This window comes from Thermobia domestica, chromosome 9 (assembly GCF_964235325.1).
Source record: "Thermobia domestica chromosome 9, izTheDome1.hap1.1, whole genome shotgun sequence".
NCBI lineage: Eukaryota > Metazoa > Arthropoda > Insecta > Zygentoma > Lepismatidae > Thermobia > Thermobia domestica.
This window is the reverse complement of record NC_137462.1, coordinates 196,071,292-196,098,695: the sequence shown is the minus strand read 5'-3', so window position 1 is coordinate 196,098,695 and position 27,404 is coordinate 196,071,292. Positions and strand designations below refer to the sequence as shown.

The following is a 27,404-nucleotide window of genomic DNA, read 5'->3' as shown; positions in this document are numbered from 1 at the left end:
GTTTTCTATTGTTTTTTTAAAAAGGTTATTTGAAAGAACAATTACAGCAGTTAAGAGTCCCTAGACTAGCCTTTTAAGTAATCTCTTACAATTATGAAACTACAAAGCAATAAACTTAACATTACACAGTAAGTACAATGGTAAATCATATCAACAAATATACAAAATTTTATCACGCACAGTTTCACGACAAAGTTTCCATTCTGTAACCAAAGGAAAATTAATAACATTAATATTTTCTTGCTCTTCATTTCTTGTTTTGCCTATTATCTTTTTCAATTTTTCATTACCAGAAATGCATGTCGATACCATCATGTTGCATTAATAAATCTCTACGTACAGATATTAATTACTAATAAATAATTTCATATTTTAGAATACAGTTAACTACAATTATGGTAAGTTCCAGTTTCGTATGCTGGGATAAAATTGTTCACGCCGTCTCCTAGTACGTATTTTAACACAATTGTTTCAATATTTACAGGTACGTTCATAATTCTTTTATTTTTCATACTAATGAACAGGATATTCGAGAGCTTTATGTAACGGAGCTACTGTATACTGACAGAATTTTAGCGAAATCTGCGTAATGTAGCCACTTGATTCAGTCTTTGAACAGTGTATTTTCAATATTCAGGATTCTGGCACTTCAGTTCATTTACACACATTTGAACTATGGAAAAATCACCACACTACCAGTCTAATGACCGTGCCTAGCCCTGCAACATGTCTTGGGCAAACACATACAAGCATACGTTCATTACTAGGCGTATTTTTTTTAAAAAACAAAAAGCTCCGATAGGAAGGAGGAAGAATGAACTCCGAAAGACTCCATTGCATAACTACCTCAATAAAATTGATCTACCACCTGGATCACAGACGCTAAATTATTTTTGTACTTTGTTAGCGAAGTAATTTTGCTAACATTATTATTAGTATCACGCTAATGGGTCCTATCAGATTGTAATGTTAACACGTCCGTAACTTCACATAATAACTCTTGAACGAAGGCGAAATTTGAATTATATATATATATATATTTATAAATTTGAATTATATATTTGAATTATATATTATATATATATATATATATATATATATATATATATATATATATTTTTTTTTTTTTTTTTTTTTTGCAATAGATACGCGCGCGTAGCTAGAACGATTATCTCGGTCGAGTTCGTTAATGGAGTCAATCCATTCACATCTTCACGGGAAACTGTGACTTTTAACAATGGCTATCCATGTCCCATTTTCTACTATTGAAAGAAAGGGGAATAAAGTGTAGGGTGCCAGAAGTTACATATTGCGCCGTTAGACGGCATTAAGGTTAGTGTAAAGGGACAAGTTTTGCCGATAGATGTCGCTACAGTCTTCATATCTCTCCCATGTATTTTTTACCTTTCATGAAAATTCACAATTTCTCTTATAAATTTCAACCTAAAGACTTCAAATTTTTAGAGAAGGAACTTCATAACCTATTAAAGGGAACAATTCGTGCCGATTTTTGATTTAGAATTTTCTTCACTGTTGAAACAGTTCCATTGTTAAAAGTTTGGGTATCCATTTCAACATCAAGCCATTTCAACAATGAAGAAAATTCTAAATAAAATATCGGCACGGATTGTTCTCTTTAATGGATTATGAAGTTCCTTTTCTAAAAATTTGAAGTCTCTAGGTTGAAATATGTAAGAGAAATTGTAAATTTTCGTGAAAGGTAAAAATACATGGGGGAGATACGAAAACTGTAGTGCCATCTATCGGCAAAACTTGTCCCTTTAAACCAACCTTAAATATCATCCAACCGATGACATGTACCGGAAGAAATTGAAACTTCTAGAAGCAGAGGTAAATATACGTTTCGCATGATCCCTTTTACTGTCTATTAGCAGAATGTATTATTTTATAGAATATCAATTACATGATTTCAACTCATAATGGTTTTTATTTTCTCTTTCGACCTTTTCAACCTCGGTAATGGTATATCAATCACGGTCTTCTACCCCAAATCCTCTATAAATTGATCTACTTATAAGAAAACTAGACCGAATCGAGTCATTAAATGTGAAACGAATTTTATTTAACTCACTTAAGAAGAAATTTATCGCACCAGTGGCAGAGCAAATGAAGTAATGTCACAATCAATATCTATTACTCTGAAACAAATATATTTTTTAAAAGTCATCCAAATAATTACATCAGTAGTAAAATACTAAACTAAGAACATAAAAAATTAAAAGCGGCGTCTTTATTATCTAAATATTCTTAGTATTATAAGAACGTTCAACCCACACTTTCGACTCTTCTTTCCCTTTCTTTTTTATGACTTCAGGAAAGTAAATAAGCAAAATTTATATATACAGTATGAATGAACACAGCAGCATTATTAGAGACAACACTGCTACATGCAATGAAATATAATTTATTATTTTTCTCTTATACATATGAAAACGTCTCATGATTTACAATGATCCTACTTTTTTTTTTTTTTTTAATCTTGAAATGTCTTTTGAATTATTTGAACGATTAAATATGCCAAGTAATGTACATAAGTGGCATAAGATGAAACAGAAGTTACGAAAAGTAGAACTCGTAACATATACACATACATACTATCTGGCTTGCGACTATCTCAGCCTACTTCAAATAAATAAATAAATAAATAAATAATAGAGTAAAAAGTTAAGGATCTACTCAATCTTTAGCCTGATATTACTTGGTTACGTAAGTGGAGAGACAATGGGCATGCAAGAGGGCTAAAAGGGAGAAGTAGTCATCTATCATGGATTTTTATCAAAAAATAAAATGTATTTGTTCTGAACTTTTATACTTGGTTTACATTTTCATATTTGTATAATCATTTATCAATAGTAAAATAAGTATAAACATGTTTTTTAATAATAGATCTACATTTCACGCTAATGCTTTTCATTGTATAATTGCAATGTATTCGTATAATGAAGTGTACATCATTTTATGTCTCCTGTAATTAAGTTAGATATTATAAAAATGTATCTTTTAAAATGTTTACAGTACTTTTTGTTCTCGGTCTTCCTTTTACTGCAATGAATTTTTAAAAATTACTGTACAGAACATATCAAACATTTATAAACTACCAGCCCGTCAGAAAACAAAGCTATGAGCGGATTTTGATACAAAAATGTGTCTTTATAGGTGTGGGTGGGGCAGGAAACAAGTAATTGTAGAATTATGATCTAGCCGGCCTACCAATCCGCCACATTAAGATGAATACTCGGAGTTTACTGTACATTATATATATTAGAGTGGTAACCCATACGAAAAATGAGTTTACTTGAATAACATTAAATGGTGCCCTAAGTGACTTCACATTTTTAACGCATTTACATTATACAATATAAGGCAAAGGTACCTTGTAAGTTTGGAAAGACAATTTTATGTTAATAAGTACATATTATGAAGGTAATAACTATTAAATGATTACAGATAATTTGGAAATAACGTCAGATATGAGTTTGATGTGAAAAGCTAGCGAAAACTATGTCACATGATCCCTTTTCTATTAAAAAAATGTGGACCTGAGTCCAAGATGGCGGACTTCAGCGATTAGAATTAGAAATTAGATTTCTGGGCTTTTGGCATCTATGGCCATGTTGTGTCACATATATGAGAGATGGCGTCCCTCGGCGATCACACTGCCATGGGAATTGGAGAGGAAGAAAGGATTGGGGAAGGAAGGAAGCGGCCTGGGACCATTATATTAGGTACCATCCCGGCATTTACCTGGTGAGAATGAGGAAAACCTCACTCAGGAGGGCTAGCCTGAAGAAACGGTTACACCTTTCCGCCAAGTGTCCCCACCGCGAAACGAACTCGGGACCGCTCGTACCAAAGACAAGTGCATTAGCGAATACGCTAAGCGGGGCCACATGGCGGACTTCAAGATGAGTTCAGTTGATTTTGGGTTTAACGTCCCGTTCAGCAGCGAGGTTATATAAGACGTGGACCTACTGATTAACGTGGAATCCGAATCACATGAGCTCCCGCCGGAAATCGAACCCGGGTCTCCCACGCCAAAGGCGCGTACGCTAACCGCTTAGCCACGGAGGAGCTCCGAACTTCAAGATGATCGCCACGATGGTACTATACAGTAGTAAATGCGATTTTACCTCCATTACCCCTATTAAAAATATCGTGTTTCTCTAAGAAACCAGAAGGCTGATACTCAAAAACTTAAAGTCAGTCATTGAATCGTATCTTGCGCATTTACTGCCAGTAAGGATTTAATATTTCTATTACTGCTAATCTTTTTTAAAGGAGAAGGTTGGCATCAAGAACCTACAACGAATGCAGAAAAAATAATTGCGGAACCTACAATGATTGCGGAACTCACTCAGTAGCCTACTACGACGATTACAGTTCAACGCGAGATGCATAATCTCAACATTCGTGGTCGTGTGGCAATTTCCAAACCAGTTATCACTGGTTCAACTCCAACAACGCTTTAGTGAGAAGAAAATTCGCCGAGATATGCAAATTGTACTCAATGATTGATACCATATAATATGTTTGACGAGTCTTTTAATACAATCCTTTAATTTATTTCCAATAACAGTCGCGCAGACATCCAAAGAAACTTATGCTCCGAACTGTATCCTCCTTACGGAGGTTGTTCTCAGATATTGTGGGTTGCAACTTCCTGGTATTTGGTGGTCCTTTGATCACGCTCAAAGGATGTACTGCTGCCAGTGGACATTTTAGATGATCTATGTATCCTAATGTCCAGACGTTATTTTCGGTTAATAACGAAATTTTTCAAACTGACAATGCGCCAATTCACATTGCTAGATCTGTTGATGTGTGGTTTCATCATCAACGAGATGAACTACACACAACACTTTTCCTGGCTCCTATGAGTCTTCAACATTATTGAACACTTCTGGTTAGTTCTGGAGTTCAGACACCGATTCAGATACTCTATTTCACCTTCACTGACGAAACTGAGTGCTCCACTATATGAGGAATGGGATATTCCTTTGGAATTAATTTATGGCTCATAAGCCTCTATTCCACGACGAATTGCTTTTCTGCATCCTCAAGGTGGTTCAACGCCCATATTAATCAGGTGACGCCTGTATTTGATAATCATCTGCAGTTCTTCGTTACTTTGTTTTTATTTATCAGACAAATGTACATAAAAAGTCGGGTTTCAAGGTGACGAATGTTGGATATTGCTAAACGCCGTCTGATGACAATTATGATCGCAAAGTGATGGGTACATATTCCTGCTCGTGAGAAGGAATCGATTGAGACCAAACATTTATGTAAGTCAAATATGATGGCTACTTTCTCTTTACGAGTTTAAACTTAAGCACAACGCAGTAAAGGTAGCTAGGAACAACAAGAATGCACTTGGACTTAACACAATTATGACGCTTCAAAAAATTCCAATTCAGCGATATGCTGTCTGAAAGTGAATTACATGGAAATGTATCGCCAGCCATCGACAATGGTGAACTACGAGCGCTAATGGAGCCTTTATCTTAGCGGGCCGCGGTGGCTCAGTGGTAGAGCGTTCACCTCTGGTGCTTGGGGTCCCGGGTTCGATCCCAGCCCCCGCCAAGTGAACTTTGTGGTGGACGAACACCGTGTGCGTGGGTTTTCTCGGGGTTCTCCCGTTTCCTCCCACTTTATTCATTCCACCATTTCATTCATTACTCATTATCACCGTCTCCTTTAGCCTAGCCGGCATAACCGTGGGACGTAAAACTCAAAGATTTCATTTCATTTCCTTTATCTTAGCCAACCTGTAAGGAGCACTGAAGTGACACTGGGTACCCATTATCCTAAAGTTTTCTGGAGATTACGCCAGCCTTGCGGTTTCAGAACAACTTATTTCAAATCTTTGCATAATATTTTTCAAATTACATATTATTAATAATCATATTTGAATTAAATTAATAAGAATATATATGATTGGTTCTGAAAATTTCTTCTCTTACTTGTCTTCCAAAGTGAAATGTTCCTTGTTATTACTTTTTTTTTTTTTTTTTTTGAAAATTTTGAAGTTCCTAATAAATTTCTTTGTCATCAATTTATTTTTCTTGTACAAGTCTTTTATATTGTTGATGTATTATTTGTTCATTGGTCTAAGGCATCATCTTTCGTTTCTATATGCAAGCTTGGATACTTTTACATCTTTATAAAATATACTTTTAATTCCTCTATGAAGAATGAATTCCTTACAATATATTTCAGTACCTAAATATTCGAAATGCTTTGTTTCTAATATGATTTACTGTATGTGATTTTTCAAATTGTCTAAAATGATATCCAAATATTTCGCTGTTTTATTTGGACGACTTGTTCCTCGGGATTTCGGATATATTCAGTGGTGTTATTCTAATTTCTTAACCCGGCGGAACTGGCGCCTAGTCTCACAGACCCATTTGTTAAATTTGGTATAATCACAATTATTTAGTAAAAAGTTCAAAAGTTTCAATGTGTTATCATAAAGTCATAAATCATGTTCAGGAGTGTCCATTGAAAAATAAAATTTTCAATTTGAACCCCAATCAGAACCAACGGCCAGATACTACAACAGTAACAGGCTACAAAAACAGGTGGCACGGGTCTGTGAGACTTGGCGACAGTGGCGCCGGGTTAACAACCGGTTATATACGAGGTCCGGCAATAAAGTAATGAGAATTTTTCAGCTGATGCTGGCAAGTCTGCAGACTGAAACCGCCACCAGCGCGTGACCCTGGGACTGCTCCACTAGCACAGCACGTGGCACTCACGAAATATTATTCATTGTGGAGTTAGAGGTTGAAGAGTATGTTCATGGGTTGGATCCCCGTCATAACAATGGAAGTACGTAATATTGAGCAGCGCTACGCAATCTCCAGTGTGAAACTTGGTGAGACTGCCACGGTAACATACTGGAAGCTTCAGCAGGCCTTTGAAAATGAAGTGTTATCAATGGCACAGGTATATCGTTGGCACAAAATGTTTGCGGAAGGCAGAACAAAAATCGAAGATGAACACCGCAGTTGGCGACCCACAACAACACGAACGGAAGAGAATACACACAGGGTGAGGGAATTTGTGCGAGCGGATAGATGATTAACCATGAAAATGATTGAGAATGAACTGAACATGAATCGAGAAACAGTGCGTCTGATACTAACTGAAAATTTGGGAATGCGAAAAGTGTATGCTGAACTGGTTCCGAAAAATCTCACAGAGCAACAAAAAGATGACCGGACGACTGTAGCGGCTGATTTGTTGGACCAAGTCGAATCTAACCCGGATTTACTGAACAGATTTATCACTGGTGATGAAAGTTGGTGTTTTCAATATGACCCCGAAACGAAACGTCAAACTGCGCAATGGTGTTCGAAAGATTCGCCACGACCAAAGAAAGCCCGCATGTCAAAGTCCAAGGTGAAATGCATGTTTGTGTGCCAGGGGAATTGTCCATAAAGAGTGGGTACCTCCAGGGCAGACAGTAAATCAACATTTCTACAAAGAAATTCTCGAAAGACTTCGAAAACGCGTCCGCTGTGTTCATCCAGAGATTGCTGACACCTGGATCCTCCATCACGATAATGCACCAGCCCATACTGCACTGTCTGGTTCGGCAGTATTTGGCATTTAAATCCATTACAGTGATACCACACCCTCCTTATTAACCGGACATCGCCCCGTATGATTTTTTTCTGTTCCCAAAGGTGCAAGCAGTTTTTAAAGGACACCATTTTGAAGCAGAAACATTCAAACAGCTGTAACATGGGCTTTGGGAAGCATCCCAAAAGATTATTTTCAGAGATGTTACCAACAATGGAAACGCCGATGGAGTAAGTGTGTGCAGGCACAAGGGAAGCACTTTGAAGGTGATCACATTGTGGTTGGTTGAAAATTTAAGTAAACTTGTTTGTTTTTTTTTTTCAACAATTCTCATTACTTTATTACCAGCCCTCGTATATATACAGAGAGAGAGAGAGATTAGATAGATATACCTCTTTTAGGAAACAAACCATACAAGGCAGACAAGAGCAAATTTTCCACTAGATACCACAAGTGACAAATAAAGACCAACATAGCATCCTAATACAATGTGGTGTGATGAAATTAGGTAGCACTGCAAATATCTTGGAGACGAATTATCCCAGATAGCTGGTTGCCAAAAAATATTGTAAAGACTTTAATCCAACAATGGATCGACAATTATTGATAAGGGTATTTATGTGATTCAAATATAATTAACGCTCACTACTACACTCATGTGAACCCAGTTCTCAATTTTGATATCTCAGCATTTGAAATTAAGAAATAAATGCTTATACGTTGTTCTGGGAGATCACATGTTTAACCCTGGAGCTGTAAGAATTTCTACAACTAAAGATAGTTAAACTAAATTTTACTGTTCCTAGGAATACCTGGATAAAATTTACTGTTATGTCTGGGTATAACAAACGGTTCTGCGAACTCGAAATATTTTAATAACCGATTCTAGCAAACTGGCTGAATAGCACCACTGGATATATCATTACGAAGTTGAGTATTGCTTGAGTTAACTTCCAAATGCCATTCTTTATCCTATTTAGTGATTTTCTCTGTACTTTTATTTTTAACTGCTTCATTACGAAGGTTGTGCTATTTGAAGTTGTTGTCTAAAGTGGTATATTAATCAGGATAATCCTAATTTGATGTTTTGATTTCAGCATATGGCCGTATCATTAGCATACATATAAGAAGAGAGTCAGAGCAGAATAGTACTGGGTCCTAGCCTATACTATTGAGCTAGGAAGCCGTAAATATTATTTTCCAACTACGTGTTATTCTATAGCTCTAAACCTACGATTTCGAAACTCACGTTTATTGAGATTTATTTATTTATTATTTTGGTGACATTCAGATAATTGTACACGTTAACATTCCTTTACTCAGTATATGTTTAGACCAGTGTTTCTCAAACTGTGATCTTCGAGTTATGCCCCTGCGGTCCTTTTAGAGTAAGCACTAGTTAAAATAAAAAATACACAAATAAAATGAAATAATATCCAAGTAAATTGCGTCTCACATAGACAACTATAGTTGAAAATTTCAACAAGCGCCTTTCACTTTCTCTCCCAGGACTGATATTTCTAAAATTTATTACCCTATCAACTCTATAAAATATTTTTGATTGTCTTCGATTATTCAAACTAATATATATTATAATCTATTAAAGCAATATACAATTAAAAGAATTTTAACTAATATACCTTAAAAATACAAATATACCGGTAATAACATAAAGCTCACAACATTTAAAAAAATGTTTCCGCAAGGACAAAAGTAGCGTGATCCATAGAACACCCTAAGAAGTTCGGAAAACTGACTTCGCTTTTTGAAAATAGCTCACAATTCAGAATTTTAAAAAAAATTAAAACCTGATTCAAATAATTTTGTCTATTCATTTTTTTTCTTTTGTATCAAAATACTGAACAGCAGTCTCTAGAAAATTCCTCGCGCTGCATAAGACAGGTGCTACCGTTCATTTTCCAGCAGGTGAGTTTTATACAGTTCCTACTATATAACGTCAAAATTCAGTTCTTTCTTAACTGTACAGAGAATAACAGCTTTTTATTTATATATAACACAAAGGATTACTTATTTAACTCCTCTCGTGGCTAAACAACTGTATTTACACAACATCAAAAACCGTTCTCCAATTCAATGTTCCAGTACATGGAATTGGCGGAACAAAAAAAAAAAAAAAAAGTGACGGCTTTGGCTGAAATGCGAATGATGTTATCATTAGAGAGAGAGAGAGAGTGAGCTTTGAAAAAAAACGAAGAAAAAGAAAAAAGAGAAAGAAATGCATTGTGCGTTCCACGCTCGAAAATAATTTCCAAAACATTCGATAACGGACCATAAAAATCTTCCTTCTCATTAAAAAGATCTCAGAACGGTCTCTTCTTTCCTCGTATAATTTAGTTATAATGTGCACAGAACTGGTACATCGTCATCTGGCGAGACAATTCCGTAACAAGTACAAGAAAGCTAAGGAAGAAGGGAAAACAACTAATTTAGAAAGGAATAGTTTGCAAACTACGTGCCTTCGGATCCATTTTGAAACATCATTTGAGATCTTTTCTATAAGATGGATAAACAAATGGACAATGCAGACGTACTTCAATCTTAGTGCGAAACTGCAGGGAAGATTGGATACTAAATACTACTGAATTAGACCATCAAAAAAAAAAAAAAAAAAAAAAGTTCTCCTTTTTAGTGCATTTTACCATAAAAAGCATTAATTCACCGTTTTTAAAAATGTATTCAACGGCATGCAATCAGTTTTTTACTCCGAACTTTCTTAATTTGAAAATACTTCGTAATTTCAATGCGGGAGCTTATATATTTCATTTTCTAACAGCATTTTACAAGTCCCACAAAAGTTAATTATTTCAATTTTTTTTAAATGATATATAATACTTAAGTAAGGCAATAATTCTTATCTTTTCAGTAAAAGGCAACATAAAAGGTCTCGAATTAGCACTGAACCCTGTCATCTATTAAAGTAATACTTAACTAACGTTGCTTACGTACATACGCAACCTAAATAAATTTGTAATACTTTATTATAAGTTTACAGTAAAAAGATAAGCTGGATCAGAAGTTACGTGGAATTATTACATTTCATTGGATTTGTATATTTGGAAGTATAAAAAAAAAAACGCAAAATATAAATTGCAAGATTTGACTAAACAAACATAATCTAATAAACGCAATATAAGAATAAATGAAGAAAAAAGACAGGAGAAAACATGAACTTAATATGCGCATGAAAAAAGCAGTCCTGAATTTGTATTTGAGCGTTTAAATGCCTCTCAGCTATATTTCTTGTTAGTACCTCCTCCCCTTCTAAATTTACCTACAACTATTAAAATATTCGTTATACACACACACACACACACACACACACACATATTTTATATATATATATATATATTATATATACAGGGTGTTTCAAAACAACGCCAACAACGTTTGGTGATTCTTGACACCAAGATAAGGCGAAAAGTATAAACCAACCTGGGTGCACAAATGCTTCCTTTCGGAGTTACAGGCTGAAGAAAACATGAAAAAATGAACTTTAAGGGTCCACAGCTCCAATACTATAGGACCTACGGCAGTCGGGTCAAGATTTCACTTAGGGACTAAATGCGCACTATCCACATGTTTCAGAATCCTAGGGTACTCACGAAGCAATCTTTATAGACGGAGTTTGGCTACGGGCATATAATTTGAAGTACTCTCTACCTACCTCTATAAAAATTGTTGCGGAAGTACCGTAGGACCCTGAAACATGTATTTAGGATCTAGAATTTCGATTTCTGGGCTTTCGGCATCTAAGACCATTTAGCCCTTCACGTTTGAGGGAAGACGTCCCTCGGCGAGCACACAATCCAGGGAAAGGGAAGGAAGAAAGGATTGGGGAAGGAAGGAAGCGGCCTGGCACCTATAAGTTAGGTACCACTCCGGCATTTGCCTGGTGTGAATGAGAAAAACCCAGGAAAACCTCATTCACGGTGGCTGGCCTGAAAAAGCATTTTACACTTTTTCGACCGAGTGCCTCCACCAGGTATCGAACCCGGGACCGTCCTGAATCATGGATATTTGGATACTGAACATATTAGTTCCTAAGTGAAGTATTGACCCGACTACGCTAGGTCGCATAGTTTTGGTGCTATGGACCTTTTAAAACTATTTTTTTCATGTTTTCCGCAGCTTATAACTCCGAAAGGAAGCATTTGGGCACCCATGTTGATCTATACTTTTTGTCTTATCTTGATGTCAGGAATCACCCCCCAAACGTTGTCAGTGTTGTTTTGAAACACCCTCCATCATATCCTGGATCCGCCACTATATATATATCCAGGATATGATGGAGGGGCTAAAAAATAGTTTGTAGCTTTAACCAGTGTAAACCACTATTGAAGCCCACTTTATCCAGTGTATACCTGAGCGTCAAGGGGGAATATAGCCCCCCTTGGATCCGCGCCTATATATATCGCAGTAAATATCCAGAAATTTGTACCACCAGTAACACACTTGTCTTAACTGCACCTGTACCCTATGCGAACCTAAACGTCCGATTTCTAAAAGTTATTAGTTTCAATTTACAATTGTTTTCAATTCGCAGATTAGTATTTTGCTCCGTAAGCATTATACTAACATGCTAATCTCAACAGCACAGCGGATATTTCATCAAGGATGGCATTCATAATTACTCCCATAGGAATACATGGAAAACAGATGATTGATTGTCTGTGTCTTGGGGTCAACTGAACAAGTCTCACCCATCAACGAACTCAATTATACTAAAATTTTAACCCTCTACATCATGGCCAAAATTAATGGTGCTCCATCAAGCAGTTCTTGAGATTTTGTCTCTCCCAAACGGACACACGGATGGAAAGAGTAAATACGTAAAGAGTTCTTGTTAAATAAAATCTGAAAAATACGATATTTCTTGATCAATTTAACGCCAAATAGAACTTTTCAATTTTATTATTCTGTATTTTACCCAACAACAGCGGTTTATTTCCTAATTCTTGAAGATGTCCTTTCTTCTGTACTTTCTATAAACTCTTACTGCCAATGGAATTAAAAGAGTCTGGACTTCTGGTACTTTATATATGAATACAATTCAGATCATTAATAATAATAATAATAATAATAATAATAATAATAATGAGTAATAGTAGTAGTAGTAAAATGAAATGAAATCTAAGTTTCACGTCCTACGGTTATGTCGGCTAGGCTAAAGGAGACGGTGACGATGAGAAATAAAATGAAATAGTGGAATGAAGAAAGTGGGAGGAAACGGGAGAATCCCGAGAAAACCCACGCACACCGTGTTTGTACCACAGAGCTTACTTGGCTCGAGCTGGGATCGAACCGATGACACCATGCACCAGAGGGGAGCACTCTACCACTGAGTTACCGCGGCTAATAATAATAATAATAATAATAATAATAATAATAATAATAATAATAATAATAATAATAGAAGAATTTCGTAGTGCGCTTTCAAATACCCTAACTATTAAAACGCTCATGGTACAGTCCGCAGCAAAAAAACCTGCAACATGAGCATGTAAGTTTACTGTGAAACAACGAAGTCTTTTTTTCCAAAATAAATGTGCAGGAAAGGGCGCCGAGGTTTCTCTTGGCGTGATTCGTACCACTTAGACGTTATGTTGTTTCCCTGCGCTGTTAGGCGTAGTTTCACAATAAACTTACATGCTCATGTTGCAGGTTTTTTGCTGCGGACTGTACCATGTACAATTTCTGATAGTGCTCCGCAAAGAGTACGTAGTTGTTTGAAATAAAACAAGTGAAATTTAACAGTACTGAGTCATTAATGAAACAAACTCTTCCTTATTCTTAGAAATATACACACACGGCACATCATACACATTTATCCTGTCAAATTTAATTTACGTGTATCACTTGACTGCATCTCATATTTACGTATGTAAATCTGTCACTGAAGAAAAAAAGCTTGTTGTATATATATTTCAATTACAACAGTAAATACACAAAGCAAGATATACAATCGTGTTCCATTCTGGTGAAAGCATAATTTATCACATATATTGTATTTTGCATCCCACGATTATGTACCGAGGCTAAAGGAGACTATGATAATGAGTGGATGATACTAGTGGAATGAAACAAGTGTGAGGAAACGGGAGAGCCTCAAGAAAACCCCCACACACGCTGTTTGTCCACCACAAAGCTCACTAAGCCAGTGCGTTGAGCACAGAGAGGAGAGTACCATATAGCAGAGTATGTTTCCAATTAAATAATATGGGAATTCAAAATTTGTTGAAAAAAGACATATACTTCTGAGCGTGGATCTGTTCAGAAAACGTTTAAATCAACTACCTGCAAGACTAAAATTTTAAAAAATCTAATTCTACAAACTAAGTGAAACGTAGAAATACATTTGGAGTTGTGTAGATTCCAGTATCAACAGTAGTAACAGTTTTTTAGGCGTTACAAATACAGAACATATTTGCTTCACCCAATGTGCGTCATTTTCAAAGGGCAAAGAAATGAAAATCACAATATCTAGTTAACGAAAATAATTGCCGTCTGCAACGACACACATTTGGTATCGCTTACCCAACGACTGAATTCCATGACAAAGGAAGTCTTGAATCTGTGATGCGAAAAAATTCTCAACCGCACTTGATACCGCCCTATCATCAGGGAAGGTCTCCCCTCCCCTGATGATCGAAATGTTAAAAGAGACTGTGGTCAGTGAGAGATAAATTGGGGTATTATGGTGGGTGTTGAAGGATTTCATACTGAAACTCACGTTCATTGACCATTGATGAACGTTTGTGGACAAATTCTGAGTGTAGTTCATAGAGTTAAGCATTGTAACGATCTAAAATGATGAATTTGCCTCGACTGAGAAAGACATGATGGATCACCCCCACCATAACAGCAGCAGCATCTTCTGCGGGTAGAGCGCTCCTATGGGACACTAATTTAGAAGTTGATCAGAATCCAGCGACTGTCCTGACAATTTACGATTATCGTGCGAGATTCATAATGACATCAGAAGAAACAATACGATGCAAGAAATCTTCCAAGTTATTTCACACTCAAGAGAACGGCATACCTTCAGATACTGGTTCTTGTTGGCCGGTGTGAAGTCACGTGGAGCCCACGAGTCCAAAAAATAAAATGAAACGAAATTTTTAAGGTTTACGTCCCACGGTTATGCCGGTTAGGCTAAAGGAGACGGTGACGATGAGTAACGGGTGAAAGGGTGGAATGAAGAAAGTAGGAGGAAACGGGAGAACCCCGAGGAAACCCACGCACACGGTTTGTTCATCACAAGGTTCACTTGGTGGGGGCTGGGATCGAACCCGGGACCCAAGCACCAGAGGTGAACGCTCTACCACTGAGCCACCGCGAGTTCAATTTTTCAAACTACCGATTGCGTGGAGACGCCGAATGACAGTGTTATGGCATATGTTTTAAGTGGTCTGCAATGACACGAACACTTTTGCCATGTGAACGGAACGGAACGAAATTTAACAAACCAACGGCAAATGGCGTATACATTCGCAATTCCTATATTAAATGCTATTATTGTTTGTTCTTGTTGTGCAGTTTGATTCGTAAAGAAAGAAAGAACACTGGCAATTGTGTATTCCTCCATGGTGTATTTTCTTACGACCCTATTCAATAAGGCGCTCTCTTCAGACTGTCTGGGTACCCCAGCACGTTTGCTGGAAATTTACTGAGTTTGTGACATTAGTCGCGTGAACTGAGTCAATCTCTTCGTTGTGTTGATGTTGCTGCGGTGTGATGATGAGTTTATCACCAGATGTCAAAACGGATAACTCCTTTTCATCAACGTAATACATATTTTGCACGCTAGTTCAGAAAATCTGTTCTTACAAAGTTACAACACTATTTTACTTATGAAAATGAACTAAGACCAAATATTTACAACTCCTTTAGAACAATTAACATCCTTCAGTTTAATGCCCTACGTCTACACTCTTCAAGCTAAGGGAGACAATCATTACGGCAAGTGAATGTAAGAAAATTGATTGAATGAGAATGTAACAGAGGATGGAAGTACCCAGGGAAAACTCACGGACACGATGTTGTCCACCATAATCTTGCTTAGCCGGGGATCGAACCAGCAAAACCACACAACAGAGGTATGAGCTCTACCACTGAGCCACCTAGCCCCCCTAAAACAACAACTAATTCCAAAGAGTAAGTAAATGGCGTTAACATTTTGTATAATATTATTTATTCAGTAACGTAGTATGTTGTTAAAACTTCGGATTATCATGAAATACGACAACCGCGCAAGGTGAAAATGTTTTGAACGTAGTTCGCAAAAATAACAATTCTGCCTGTAGCACTATAGATAATATTTACGCATTCATAAACAATTTCATTAATAACAAACTAAGACTGGGTAATTTTAAAAGTATACAAACAAGGGAATTAGATGAAATGATTTAATGTAGGATAAAAATATAGGCTAGGGATAAAGTCTCTATAATTTGGAAAATTGACTCAATACATAAGGTACTATTATACGTTTGAATGCAAGCAATTATCGAACTTTGCAAATCATACTCTCACGCTTGGCGGAATAGAACTGCTATTACAAATCACTTAGTATTCCCGCAACGTACCACTCGGATGCTTGATAACACTCAATAAGACAATAGATACATACCTGCACAATGACGTCACACTCTTCTCGGCCGACAAAAATCATGGTTTCGTTGAGAGGAAAATAGAACTGAGATCCTGGTTGGACCAGCGACCACATCCACTTCCCCACCTCTCCCTCATCCATCCTAAAATAAGAGAAAAACATGAAAAATTACACTCATATATATCACTCTATATAAGGTACGTATTATTACATGGAAATCAAAACTATGTATTTAGTTTATTAGAAATGGATATTTTGCCAGTTAAGGTTTTAATAACACTGATAATTTTTCATTTTTTTTTAAACTACACAAGTACAAATGATTACTGAATTCCTTAATACATCAAACAAAACTACATTAACAAGTAAGAGGGTAGTATGTCACAGGCTTTTTGTAAATTCAGCCTTTTTACAAAGAACTTAGGAGTTTTACAAAACGCCAGCCGTTTGTAAAATAATGAACGTAATTCTCAATCACCCTCTTTGTAATAAGATTGATAGATTTTAGAATTTAAAAGTCATGAGATATGTATATAATAATTAATTAAAATCACTTTACCAGTCAAAATCTCTAGTGTCACTAACAATGGTCAGTACTACACAAGTCACTACTTTATAGACAGAAACTTGTAGGTTTGCACCATTAAAATGTATTTCCTGTTTATATATTTTAAAAATCCAGTTTGTGAACAGCGCTAATACGTACGCTTAAAAAAAAATAAAATACAAGAGTTAGGCCTATCGGTTGCATCAAAATCCAGGCAAAAATATTTAGGTATTCTTAATGTTTATTAGAAACACAAGAAGCCCCTCTCAGTTTTTTAGTCACGTTGATTCCTTATAATTCACAGTCAGACTAATAGTTGCCCAAGGGAACACTTATGAGTCCACCGGGTCCAAACCACCCCAAATTTCCTAACTGAACGTACATTTGTACGCATTCTCAATAAAACTATACTTGTTTAACAGGGAAATGATTGATGCAGAATGAGCATTTGATTTTACACTTCTCATCCTATTATAAAAATAGTTCTATTATTTTTTCCCTGAAAATATAGGACGAAGTATTTTACGGTTACTTCCTCCGATACCTGTTTAATACTATACAGATATAGTGGCTTGTAGTATTGGACCTTCCCCCTCTCCCCCAAAAAAAATATCTGGGTGCGCGCCTGGCGTTCAGTAAAATGTGTCTTCAGTCAAAATAGGCTGGGAACCACTGCACTAAACTATACGCGAATACAGCAAGAAATTACGAAATATGGCTTGAAAAACAAGAATTGTTTACAATACTCTACGCCCTTTTGATAATACATCTAATTCATAGATGTAAAACATATCTAGGTTGCATTGATCAGAGGTACGCCCACTCATCATACAGTACGTACTACATACAATCTCGTTTTCTTTTCTTTTCTTTTTTTAAATAAAAAAAGATAGCCATCTCTATTTGTAAAGCCGTATGTTATTAGTTACACATTGTACTCGTTGCATAAATACGAATCATCATCTTCCAACTGAGACCTTTAATTTCAAGCCAAAAAGTAAAAATATTATGGGCATTTCTGAAGCTCCTTAAGAGTCTTTACTACAGCGAAATCAAACTACCGCTAATTTTAGTTTTTTTCTCTAATATCTTCAAAACAAATAAAAATATTCGAAAAGCAGAAACGTAGTGAACTAGAGAATACGATACCGTTATCACAACTCATCTATCTGCTTTCGATTTGCAACTGTAGATAGATTTAGCATTTTTTGTGGGTTCTGTAAATAGCGGTACCTATACCAAAAGCAGATAGATGAATTGTAGTAAAGGTATCACATGCACAATTGTATTGTCTAGTTCACTAGCTTTCTGCTTTTTGAATATTTTTATTTCTTTTGAAGATATTACAGAAAAACTCTAAAATTAGCGTTAGTTTAATTTCGTTGTAGTGAAGACCCTTAACTCTCAACTCTGATTCTGAATATAGCGCCAACTGGTGTGAATAATAATAATAATAATAATAATAATAATAATAATAATAATAATAATAATAATAATAATAATAATAATAATAATAATAATAATAATAATAATAATGAGGAGGAGGAGGAGGAAAATTATACATATCACTTCCAATATAATTTCACATCCAAGCACCGTTATACTTCTGATCTTTATGAGAGTAACACATTAAGCTTCCAAGTTTCGCCGCGAGGGAGCAGGGCAATTCATGACTACACCACAAATGAGTTGCACACCTGGCCACCTGGTGGGCAATCCTCCAGTCACAGAAATCAAAAGTAGTAAACGAAATCTTTGCGTGACTGCCTCGTGCAATAAAAACCCTATCAACCATAGCTTTAATAACTACAAATGAGTTCGTACTGGTTGGCAACCTACCACAATAGAAAAAATAATAATAATAAGCAGGAAGTGGTTATGAAATGTCTGGATTTATTCACATAAAATAAAAATAAGGTCTTACTTCATGATAATGTCAAGACAGCTTTATGAACTTAAGATTTTGTGAATATTATTATGTTAATTTTGCGTAGTCCTTTCTTAATTTTCTTTTAAATTGTGTATTTGACCCAACAACACTCCTGTTACATTATTACTTCTGAAGTTAAATGCCATTAGTGTAATAATAATAATAATAATAATAATAATAATAATAATAATAATAATAATAATAATAATAATATTTATGATCGATGAAAATATATCACACATTTTTTAATGTAAGAAAAGTAGTAATTGCTTTATCTTAGCTTGAAGTCTACTGCACGTTAATTCATAAGAAATTTTAAAATATACACTAAAACGTGTCTATGTACTACATACTTAAATGCATAAAAATGTGAAAAGAATCTCTCAGCAAATAAAAAGAAAGATAACATTATTGTGGTTATAATCCTGCACATTGAGCTCCAAATTTTCACTGGCGCTATTTTTACATATTAATTGTACACTCATGTCCAAAATGATTGTCGCATATCTATAACTGTGTTCTTGCAAGAATATAATTTGATAATGATTTTGCAGGGTACTTTTAATACTGATACTATGTGTATCATCGGGAAATGTATATTTGTGGTAAATTTCATAGGAAAAGATTTATAAATACGAAAATTAGAATGAGTAAAACAAAATGTTGCTAAATGGACAAGAAAGTTTTATTTTATTTCTATTATTCTTATTTACTGCTCTTTTAACATGAAATTTTCCACATACATGTGTTTGCCAATTATATACATATAAGAAATACCGGGCGAATTCGTTATCAAATTATATTCCTACAACAACATATTTATAGACATGCGACAATAATTTTGGACATGAGTGTACATAGCAGTAGCGGTTCGTGGTCTGTAGAAGCACCGGTTGCAATGTTGCAATATCAAAGGTATGTAGTTACGCGCAAGTGTTCACCCCCTCCCCTCCAGCATTCTTGAGTCTTATCCAAAAAAAATATTCAGGAAATATGAAGAGGAAAGTCCTTTTAAGCTCCATTTGTATATTTATTGATTAAAGTGTATTCTCTAATATTGATTTAATATATAAGTTATTTCCTTTTTTTCCAAACAACCACTATCAATGTACGTTTATACACTATTTATATACAAAACTTCTACGATCATGCTATTGAACAATAGGTAAATCGAATATATAGCATGTGCTGTTAGTCATGAATGATATTGTTAACCCAAAAAGAAGAGAAAAAGCAAGAAAATTGCATATATTCATGCACACAGTTAAACAAAATTATTTAAGTAAACTATGCATTATTTTAAAATGAAAGGTCTTTCTTCGTTCTTTTCGAGCTTCAAATTTTTCTATGACTTCATTGAAATCTGAAATGCTGCTCATCACGTTTTTCTGAATAGAAATCATCGCTGCTGATATTTTCCGCTTTATTTTCTTTAAGGTACAGAAACACCTCTCTCTTCCGACAATATGCCAGAATAGGATATTTTTTATTTTAAAAATAAAATCTATCCCAAGAATTTTTAGCTTTTTATTATAAATGTAAAATAAAATCTATTGACTTCGAACGACCGCTCTCCCCCAAACATTCAGCCTGGATCCGCCCCTGCTACCACCAGACGCGTATTGTTCTTTTTGAGTTTCTGTTTACTCAATAACTTCTTTCTTTCAAGCGTCTATATCTCACTCAACCTATCAATTGAGTCAAGCGCTGCCAAGCGGAGGAATTCGTAACTACTACAGAAGCTGACTATATACCAGTTGCGAACGAAGTAGCAACTGGAAGAGCGCATTACGGGAGGATAGCAGCGATGCAAGAATAAATCCACTTCCTCATGTTAACAGATAGGAGCTCGCTCAATGTTACTGCTTCCAGTGGCAACGCTCGCTGCCACTGGATTTGTATATCACTCTTTTTCTCTTTCAGTTTTTTTTAATTTAATTTTTTAGAAATGCATCAATACTGTTTTGCACTCAAGAGCAAAGGTTTATTTTTTACTGATACACTACTTTAATGCTTAAAAATATCTTTAGTATTAAAAACAATATCCGGTTGCACAACCATACAACATATAGTACCAGCCGCCACTGGTACATAGTAATGAACAAAATTATATATGGGCGTGTCCATCAACACATCCTGACCAAATGTTGGACCCATCTGAAGATTGACAAGTGCGCGCTGAATGTCACTGTTATATAATACAGAGAAAAGTGACTGGTACTGAACAGTGACACTAAACCCGAACCAAATGCTTTCAGAATCAAGTACCTAATCTTTATTATCACTAGGCATCGGATGTTAAACATACCTTTTGAACAGAGTTCGTAGATCAAGAAGAAACGAACAAATTTTACCAATCACCTCCCCTGTAAGATTCGTGAGATAAGGCTTGGTAGATTTCTTCACCTGGGTCAATATTCTACCCAAATACTTCCCAACAGTTTTTCTCGTTCTTCAAAGAATTCAATGAAAATGTTTCTCTCCTTAGTGGCTATTTAGTCAGCGTCCTTTTCAACTTCAATGCTGTTTCAGACGTGGACCCAGTGACGTACGAATACGGGGAAGAGGGGATACGGCAAAAGAGGTCTACTTAAGTTTTTAAAATTGATGTGATGATGTTACGATGTTAAAATCCACTTTTCAGGTTGTCTATTATTGAACACATTTTCCTCAAAATTGTCCTGTAGTTCTCTAATATTTTCAAGTTAGCCCTTCAAAAGTAATTTAATTTACGGCGAATGCGCTGTATAGAGTCTGGAATAATAGAAACGATTTGACTATCTTCTTGTATATCTACAATATATACAGTATAAACGTGTATGTATGTATGCATGTATCTTCCAGAATAACTCTGGAACACATGGAGCAATTTCAACCAAATTTGACACACTTATGACTCACAATCTGGGAAAAATACTGATAAGACAACCCTACAGCCCCACGAGGTGTAGAGGGGCGCCATACAAAAATAGCCGATATTATAGTAGAATCTATAGTTTTCACGATTGCTGAGATGAATAGCGACACTCTCAATGCTGTTTATGTCTAGGTAAAGCCTCCATTAGTATTCCTACGGGTACGAAGAGGTGCCATTAAGAATAGTCGATAACGATCGATATTAGAGTCGAATTCATTGTGGGGTCGCTAGCATCCGTGACAGTCGTAATGGCATTTTTAATTCAAGTTCTGCAAGAACGAACATATCAGATGGCCTAAGAATTGACACGAGCAACACAGAAGTAGTTGCTCTTCGTTACTTATGTATTTCACTCAGTTCTTTATTTCAAACTTCAAAAGCCTTATTCTTCCCTGCATGTCATCTGCTCTGGGAATGAATACGGTTTGTTATTTATATTTAATCCCAAATTTATGCAAAAGGGGCATATGAGCTGATCCGGGAACTGACACGATAAAATTCTTCTCCGTTGCTCTTCGTTATTTAATTCTCATTTTTTAAACGAATTTCAAATTGTATAAATCTTATTCTTCTCGGGCATGTCAGCTAGCCTGGGCTCTTCATTATTTATTTAAATAATTTCTTCACTGTCAACTGTTATACACAAACCTTACTCTTCCCGTGCAAAGAACCAGCATTCCAGCTAGTATTAATAATTTTCAGCTGAGTGAAAATTTTACTTTCTTTGCTTAGTAACAATGAGGGCAAAATCATGCTGTAAATAATAATAATAATAATAATAATAATAATAATAATAATAATAATAATAATAATAATGTGCCATTTTTGTATAATATAAGCACATAGTGACTAGCTAAATGGAATGTCCAAAACAATAAAATGTCCAAAACAATAAAAGAAAATCTTTGTGTGTATAAATTGTGTGTGTTCACGAACGTGGGAAGAATGGATCATTTTGACATTACCGCGAGGGAAGTGCATCTTTAGTTACGCTACTGTGGTGAACCTACGGGTTGACGTGGGCAGGGGGCGCCGACTTCTCTGTAAATTTGGGGGGCCCATTCAGATGCAGAAGGCATATATGAGGATTTTAAGGTAAATTGCATTCAAATTATGCTAAATATTGTATATTCATAAATAACAATGCGGGGGGGGAGCACGCGTCCTCCAGGATCGGCGCCCTTGGACGTGGGATCTAAACTAACTCAATACCCCAGTATTTTTTTTAATGAAAGTGAGAAGTTTTATCCCAAAAGATTTAATTTTTCGATAAAAGTAAATATTTAAAAATATCCATTAAATTAGTCAACAGAATGAGCCAGATCATACGGGTATTCAAAATTTTATTTAAAAAAGAAAGAAAGAAACTATAACCACCAATCTATGTATATTAACATTTGAAGCACCCAGTACGTGATAATTTCACGCATTCTTGTTAATCAAGTACTTTCATATCGTTAAAAAATAGTATCAAATAAAATGAATAAGCATATTAAAATATTCAAATTTTCTGATCGACTATTATTCTAACGGTAAATTAATTTAATTTAAGAGATACACCGGTAGCTCTATAAAACACATTGTAACTTTTAGAAGAAACACGGGACGCAATCTTCGAGAAGCAATTAAAGGAAAATCTTACGTAAGAGGTATCTTGACCCTCCAGCTACATTGCCAACTCTATGAAAAATGACGTTCTTCATGGTTAGAAGTGATTAGTTGAGTTTATTTTGTTTATACTAATTGCAATTCCTTTCCTTGTTCTTTGCCAATGACCTGGTTTACGTTAAGTACTGTAGTTGTCGCACTTCCACTTCTGCCTTTCCAATGATGTAACACCTGGACAACCAATAAATGGCACAACACGCTTTTTATGCACGTTGCATAATACACTGGCGTGAAGTTTGAATTCCTTTGCACTATCTTTGTTTTTTATCGATGCAATTTCGCCGTTCATTATCTTTCTCAATACCAACCAATATAATCGAATACAAAAAATAAACGGAGAAATCTATCACTCTTATTTCTTTACCATAGTTTTCATCCGTATGCCTGCCAGTCAGCGTAAACTTTTGGAAGCACAAACAAAGCTTTGTGAGGGAACATAATGGCTTTTTCTATTTCTCTATATATGTAAAATATATACACTGTGTCATGGAGTGCAAAAAGGACAAAAGTAAGTTTTGTATGCCATGTCACTCTCAAGTGGCATAGATTGGTAAAAACTTGGACTATATGAAAGGCAATGCCACAGCATGATACAGGAAACAATAGAAAGAAACACATGATTAGAACAAAAATGGCACTTTTATACGGAATCAATAACTCACGATGAAGTCACTGCGACTCACGATGACCCCCTGACATTACAAGAGTGAAATGGTCCTTAGAAGAAGATGTAACCACTACGGACAGCGATGCATGCACTACATCTTGCTCTCATGCTGCTCACAATGTTGGTAATGAGTTGTTGAGGTATGGAGTTCCATTATTCCACCAGGGCTGTTGACAACTATTGGATGGTCCTTGGTGCATCTGAAGGTGCTGCAAGACGTCTTCCCACATCAAACACGTGCTCAATCCGATTCAAGTTGGGACAATAGACAGGCCAGTTCATTCACAGTATTCTTTCATTTTAACTCTATTGCCATCTGCGCTCTTCGATGCAGTCGTTCATTATCCATAAAGAGGAAGGTGGAGCCGACTGCACCTCTGAAAAACTGCACGTGGAGGAGTATAGTGCTACATCGTTGATCAGTGAATGTACTTCGTTCAAAATATAGAGGTCGGTATACTCATGCCAAGTTATGCCTCCCCACACAAGGACACCGGAAATGTTCCTGAGTTCATTGCGTTTTCCAATCCTCGCCAGATGAGTGTACGTCCAGAATCACTACTCAGACTCTCATAGGAGAAACTGCAACCTCACTCTTTCTCCAGTCTTGATGTTCTTGACACCACAGCAAACGGTGCCGTCTATTTGGGGGTGTCAAGCGAATAGAACGCAATGGTCATCGTGCAAAAGCATGACCCCCATACAGTCCACGTGCAACTGTAAAGCGTGAGATTGGGCGACTTGCAGTCCTCCTAGATGTACTTGCAATTGTAACTGCTATTTGACATCGATCAACTCTTGCCTATTTCACAATATAGCGATCGCCCTCTGCTGTAGTTAACCGTTGTCGGACATCGCATTTCCTTCACACAGTATTGCTCCTGGCTCGGAATACTTCTCGTGCACGTGAAACAATGTTGTGGGCCATATCGAAATCCTGGGCCATACTCGTCACATTGGTCCTTCTTCTGGTTTCTCGACGATTCTTCCCGTCATCCAAATGTTGTCTCCGGGCCATGTTGCTGTGAGTAATACCACCACAATGAACCTTAACAACTTTCTGCCTGACACACGATGTCTCGTTCCATTTATTCAACTGATTCGTGTTTAGGGAACAGACCTATTTGGTGCAATGGACACGCTGACGTTATGCCATGCAACGTCTTGCTCTTTGTGAACGTGTGGGAGACCTCTGACAACATCCTGCCGGGCTTTCATTCATTTCCATCGACAACGCAATATTTTATGTTACTTTATATTGTGGCTAAAACGCTGACATACAGAGTGTCCGATGAGGAAGTACAGATATTTTGGGATATAAAAGGGAAAGTCAGTCAAACACTGTTTTCGCACATTCCAATTTTGGAAAACATCTACTTTCAGGAAACGAACATCACGGTTTTTGCAGCAGTTGTCAGCACACATCAACTCTCCCCTGGGTTGAGGTCTACTTAGGTAACACAATGCTGCAGCTCCTGATGGTTTTCACGATGTCATGAAGGTGACGTTTCACAAGGACTGGAACATGTCAAGCTGGCTTGATAATCGTCGATGCTGCTCAATGACATTAGAATTTCTTAGGCTGGGATGCTCGGCTCTTTGCTATTCTTTGACATTTTTAAATTCTGCACAAAATTTCTGCAACCACCGAGTAGCTGTGCTGTGGTTCACTGCATCTTCCCCTTTTGGGTTGCTGCCGCTGTGGTATGTCCGAGTTCGAACTCGTACAATAACACTTTACCTATCAGATGTTATTGAGTACTCATTGTCACTGCCCCAAAGAACTGATTGAAGATACTAACGGAGCGGTACTCTCCGTATTAAACTGTTCTCTTCACACCCTACAATGTGGGCTAATTTGACCCAGTACTTACTGTCGACAACGGTGCAAATAGGTGCCTGAAGTTTGGATTGTGGAAATATTACAAGAGTTATGACTCATCCTTTTAATTAATCATATCTTCCGGTTTAAGACACACCTTAAATAATTTTAAAAGAAATTAAAAGATTCATTGTTTCGGAGAAGAGAGAATGCTTACCCTATAAGCTCTCGAACATACTTTGGCAAACCTGCAGTTTCTCAGTTATGGTGACATTTGTTCTTACATCAACACTACAAACATGTTTAAAAAAAAAAGAAAAAAAGGAAAACGAAATAAAACTGAATTTCGTGGATATTTCTCCAACTGTATACAAAAAATTAAATCTTTTAGTTTTCTGTCCTGTGATTAGGACTTTTAGGCTAAACGAATGATCGATTCTTAAGGATTACGAAAGGAATTGATAGAATGAGAATGTGGAAAAGAACCCCTAGAAAACGCACGGACATTATGTCCACTACAAACTCATATAACTTGGGATCGAACCAGAAGTAAAGTAAACCAATGGAAAAGAACAATTTTTTAGTGAATTTGGGACACGAAATGGAAAGACATGACTTTTTTTTTTTAATGACTCCTCACTCGAGCAAAAACATTTTATTTATTTAATAAGTTTATGTGGTTTGGCATTAAACCTGTGTCTCTAAGCATCACATATGATTATTCTACAACTGAGTTAATATATTCCCAAATTAGAACATTTTAATGAGATATAACATAAAAACTCGTCATACGAATGTTATTAAGTGCAATACTTTATACCTAACAATGATGTGTAAACCAGAAGTTCGGATTTAATTGTCAACTTTTAATTTCCTTTTATGGAGAAAATTGTCAGCAAGAACAACTGAAAATAATTAATATCTTGCAATGCTTTACAAACATGAAGCGAGATTAATAAGAAACCAACGAAATTTACTAGACTAGCAAGCGTGATACTCTATATGAAGACTAGCCTTATTCAAACTTTGTGCATATAAATAAGCAAACTTTACTACATACATCGCTTTCTGTGTACATTTTTCGATGATTTTTACTGCTCAAGCTGTTTTAGTCTATTTTCGACTCCAATTCACTGCTTGCATAGCAAGTAAAGTGCAGCCATTAGGAGTTCAGAGCAAATTGAGATGAATTGCTCTACATACTGTAGAAGTCAACAAATACTTATTGACATCAGTTTCTGCACACGTGCATACAACAGTGTGACTAAACAATACATTTCTGGTATTGACTGAGCAATGTGTTACGATCCAAGCTTCTCTCTTTTGATTTGTTGGCCGACCATTAATGCAATGTATACGTTGCAAAACTACCTTGGAATGCACAGTGGTTTACATACACAATAATACTGATGATAATTTCAAAGTAAAACCCCTGAATATGAAGAATGACCATTTAGAGTTTACGAACAACATTTAATGAAACAGTCTATATTTTAAAAAAAATCATTGAGGTACAAGAAAATATAATAACTTTATAACTAGCAAAGAAATCACGTTATTTTCACCTGAACATACGTACACTCCATCCACGCAAGGTTCACAGCAATTAC

General features: G+C 36.0%; 2 protein-coding genes across 6 annotated transcripts in view; one reads left to right on the top strand and one right to left on the bottom strand.

Moving 5' to 3' along the window:
• The window catches only part of LOC145660520 (serologically defined colon cancer antigen 8 homolog), a 540,216-nt gene that overhangs the window by 208,448 nt on the left and 304,364 nt on the right, over positions 1–27,404 (top strand). The window lies entirely within an intron of this gene.
• Positions 1–27,404, bottom strand: part of LOC145660518 (uncharacterized) — a 443,921-nt gene that overhangs the window by 292,885 nt on the left and 123,632 nt on the right. For 4 of the 5 annotated variants that reach the window (XM_081725684.1, XM_081725686.1, XM_081725687.1 and 1 more), the window contains one exon: positions 16,262–16,385. In XM_081725684.1, the coding sequence (XP_081581810.1) occupies positions 16,262–16,384 (123 nt within the window). In that variant the 5' untranslated portion in view covers position 16,385. Of the gene's footprint in view, positions 1–16,261; positions 16,386–27,404 lie in introns of those variants that run through there. The other variant, XM_081725688.1, reaches the window with a different exon arrangement.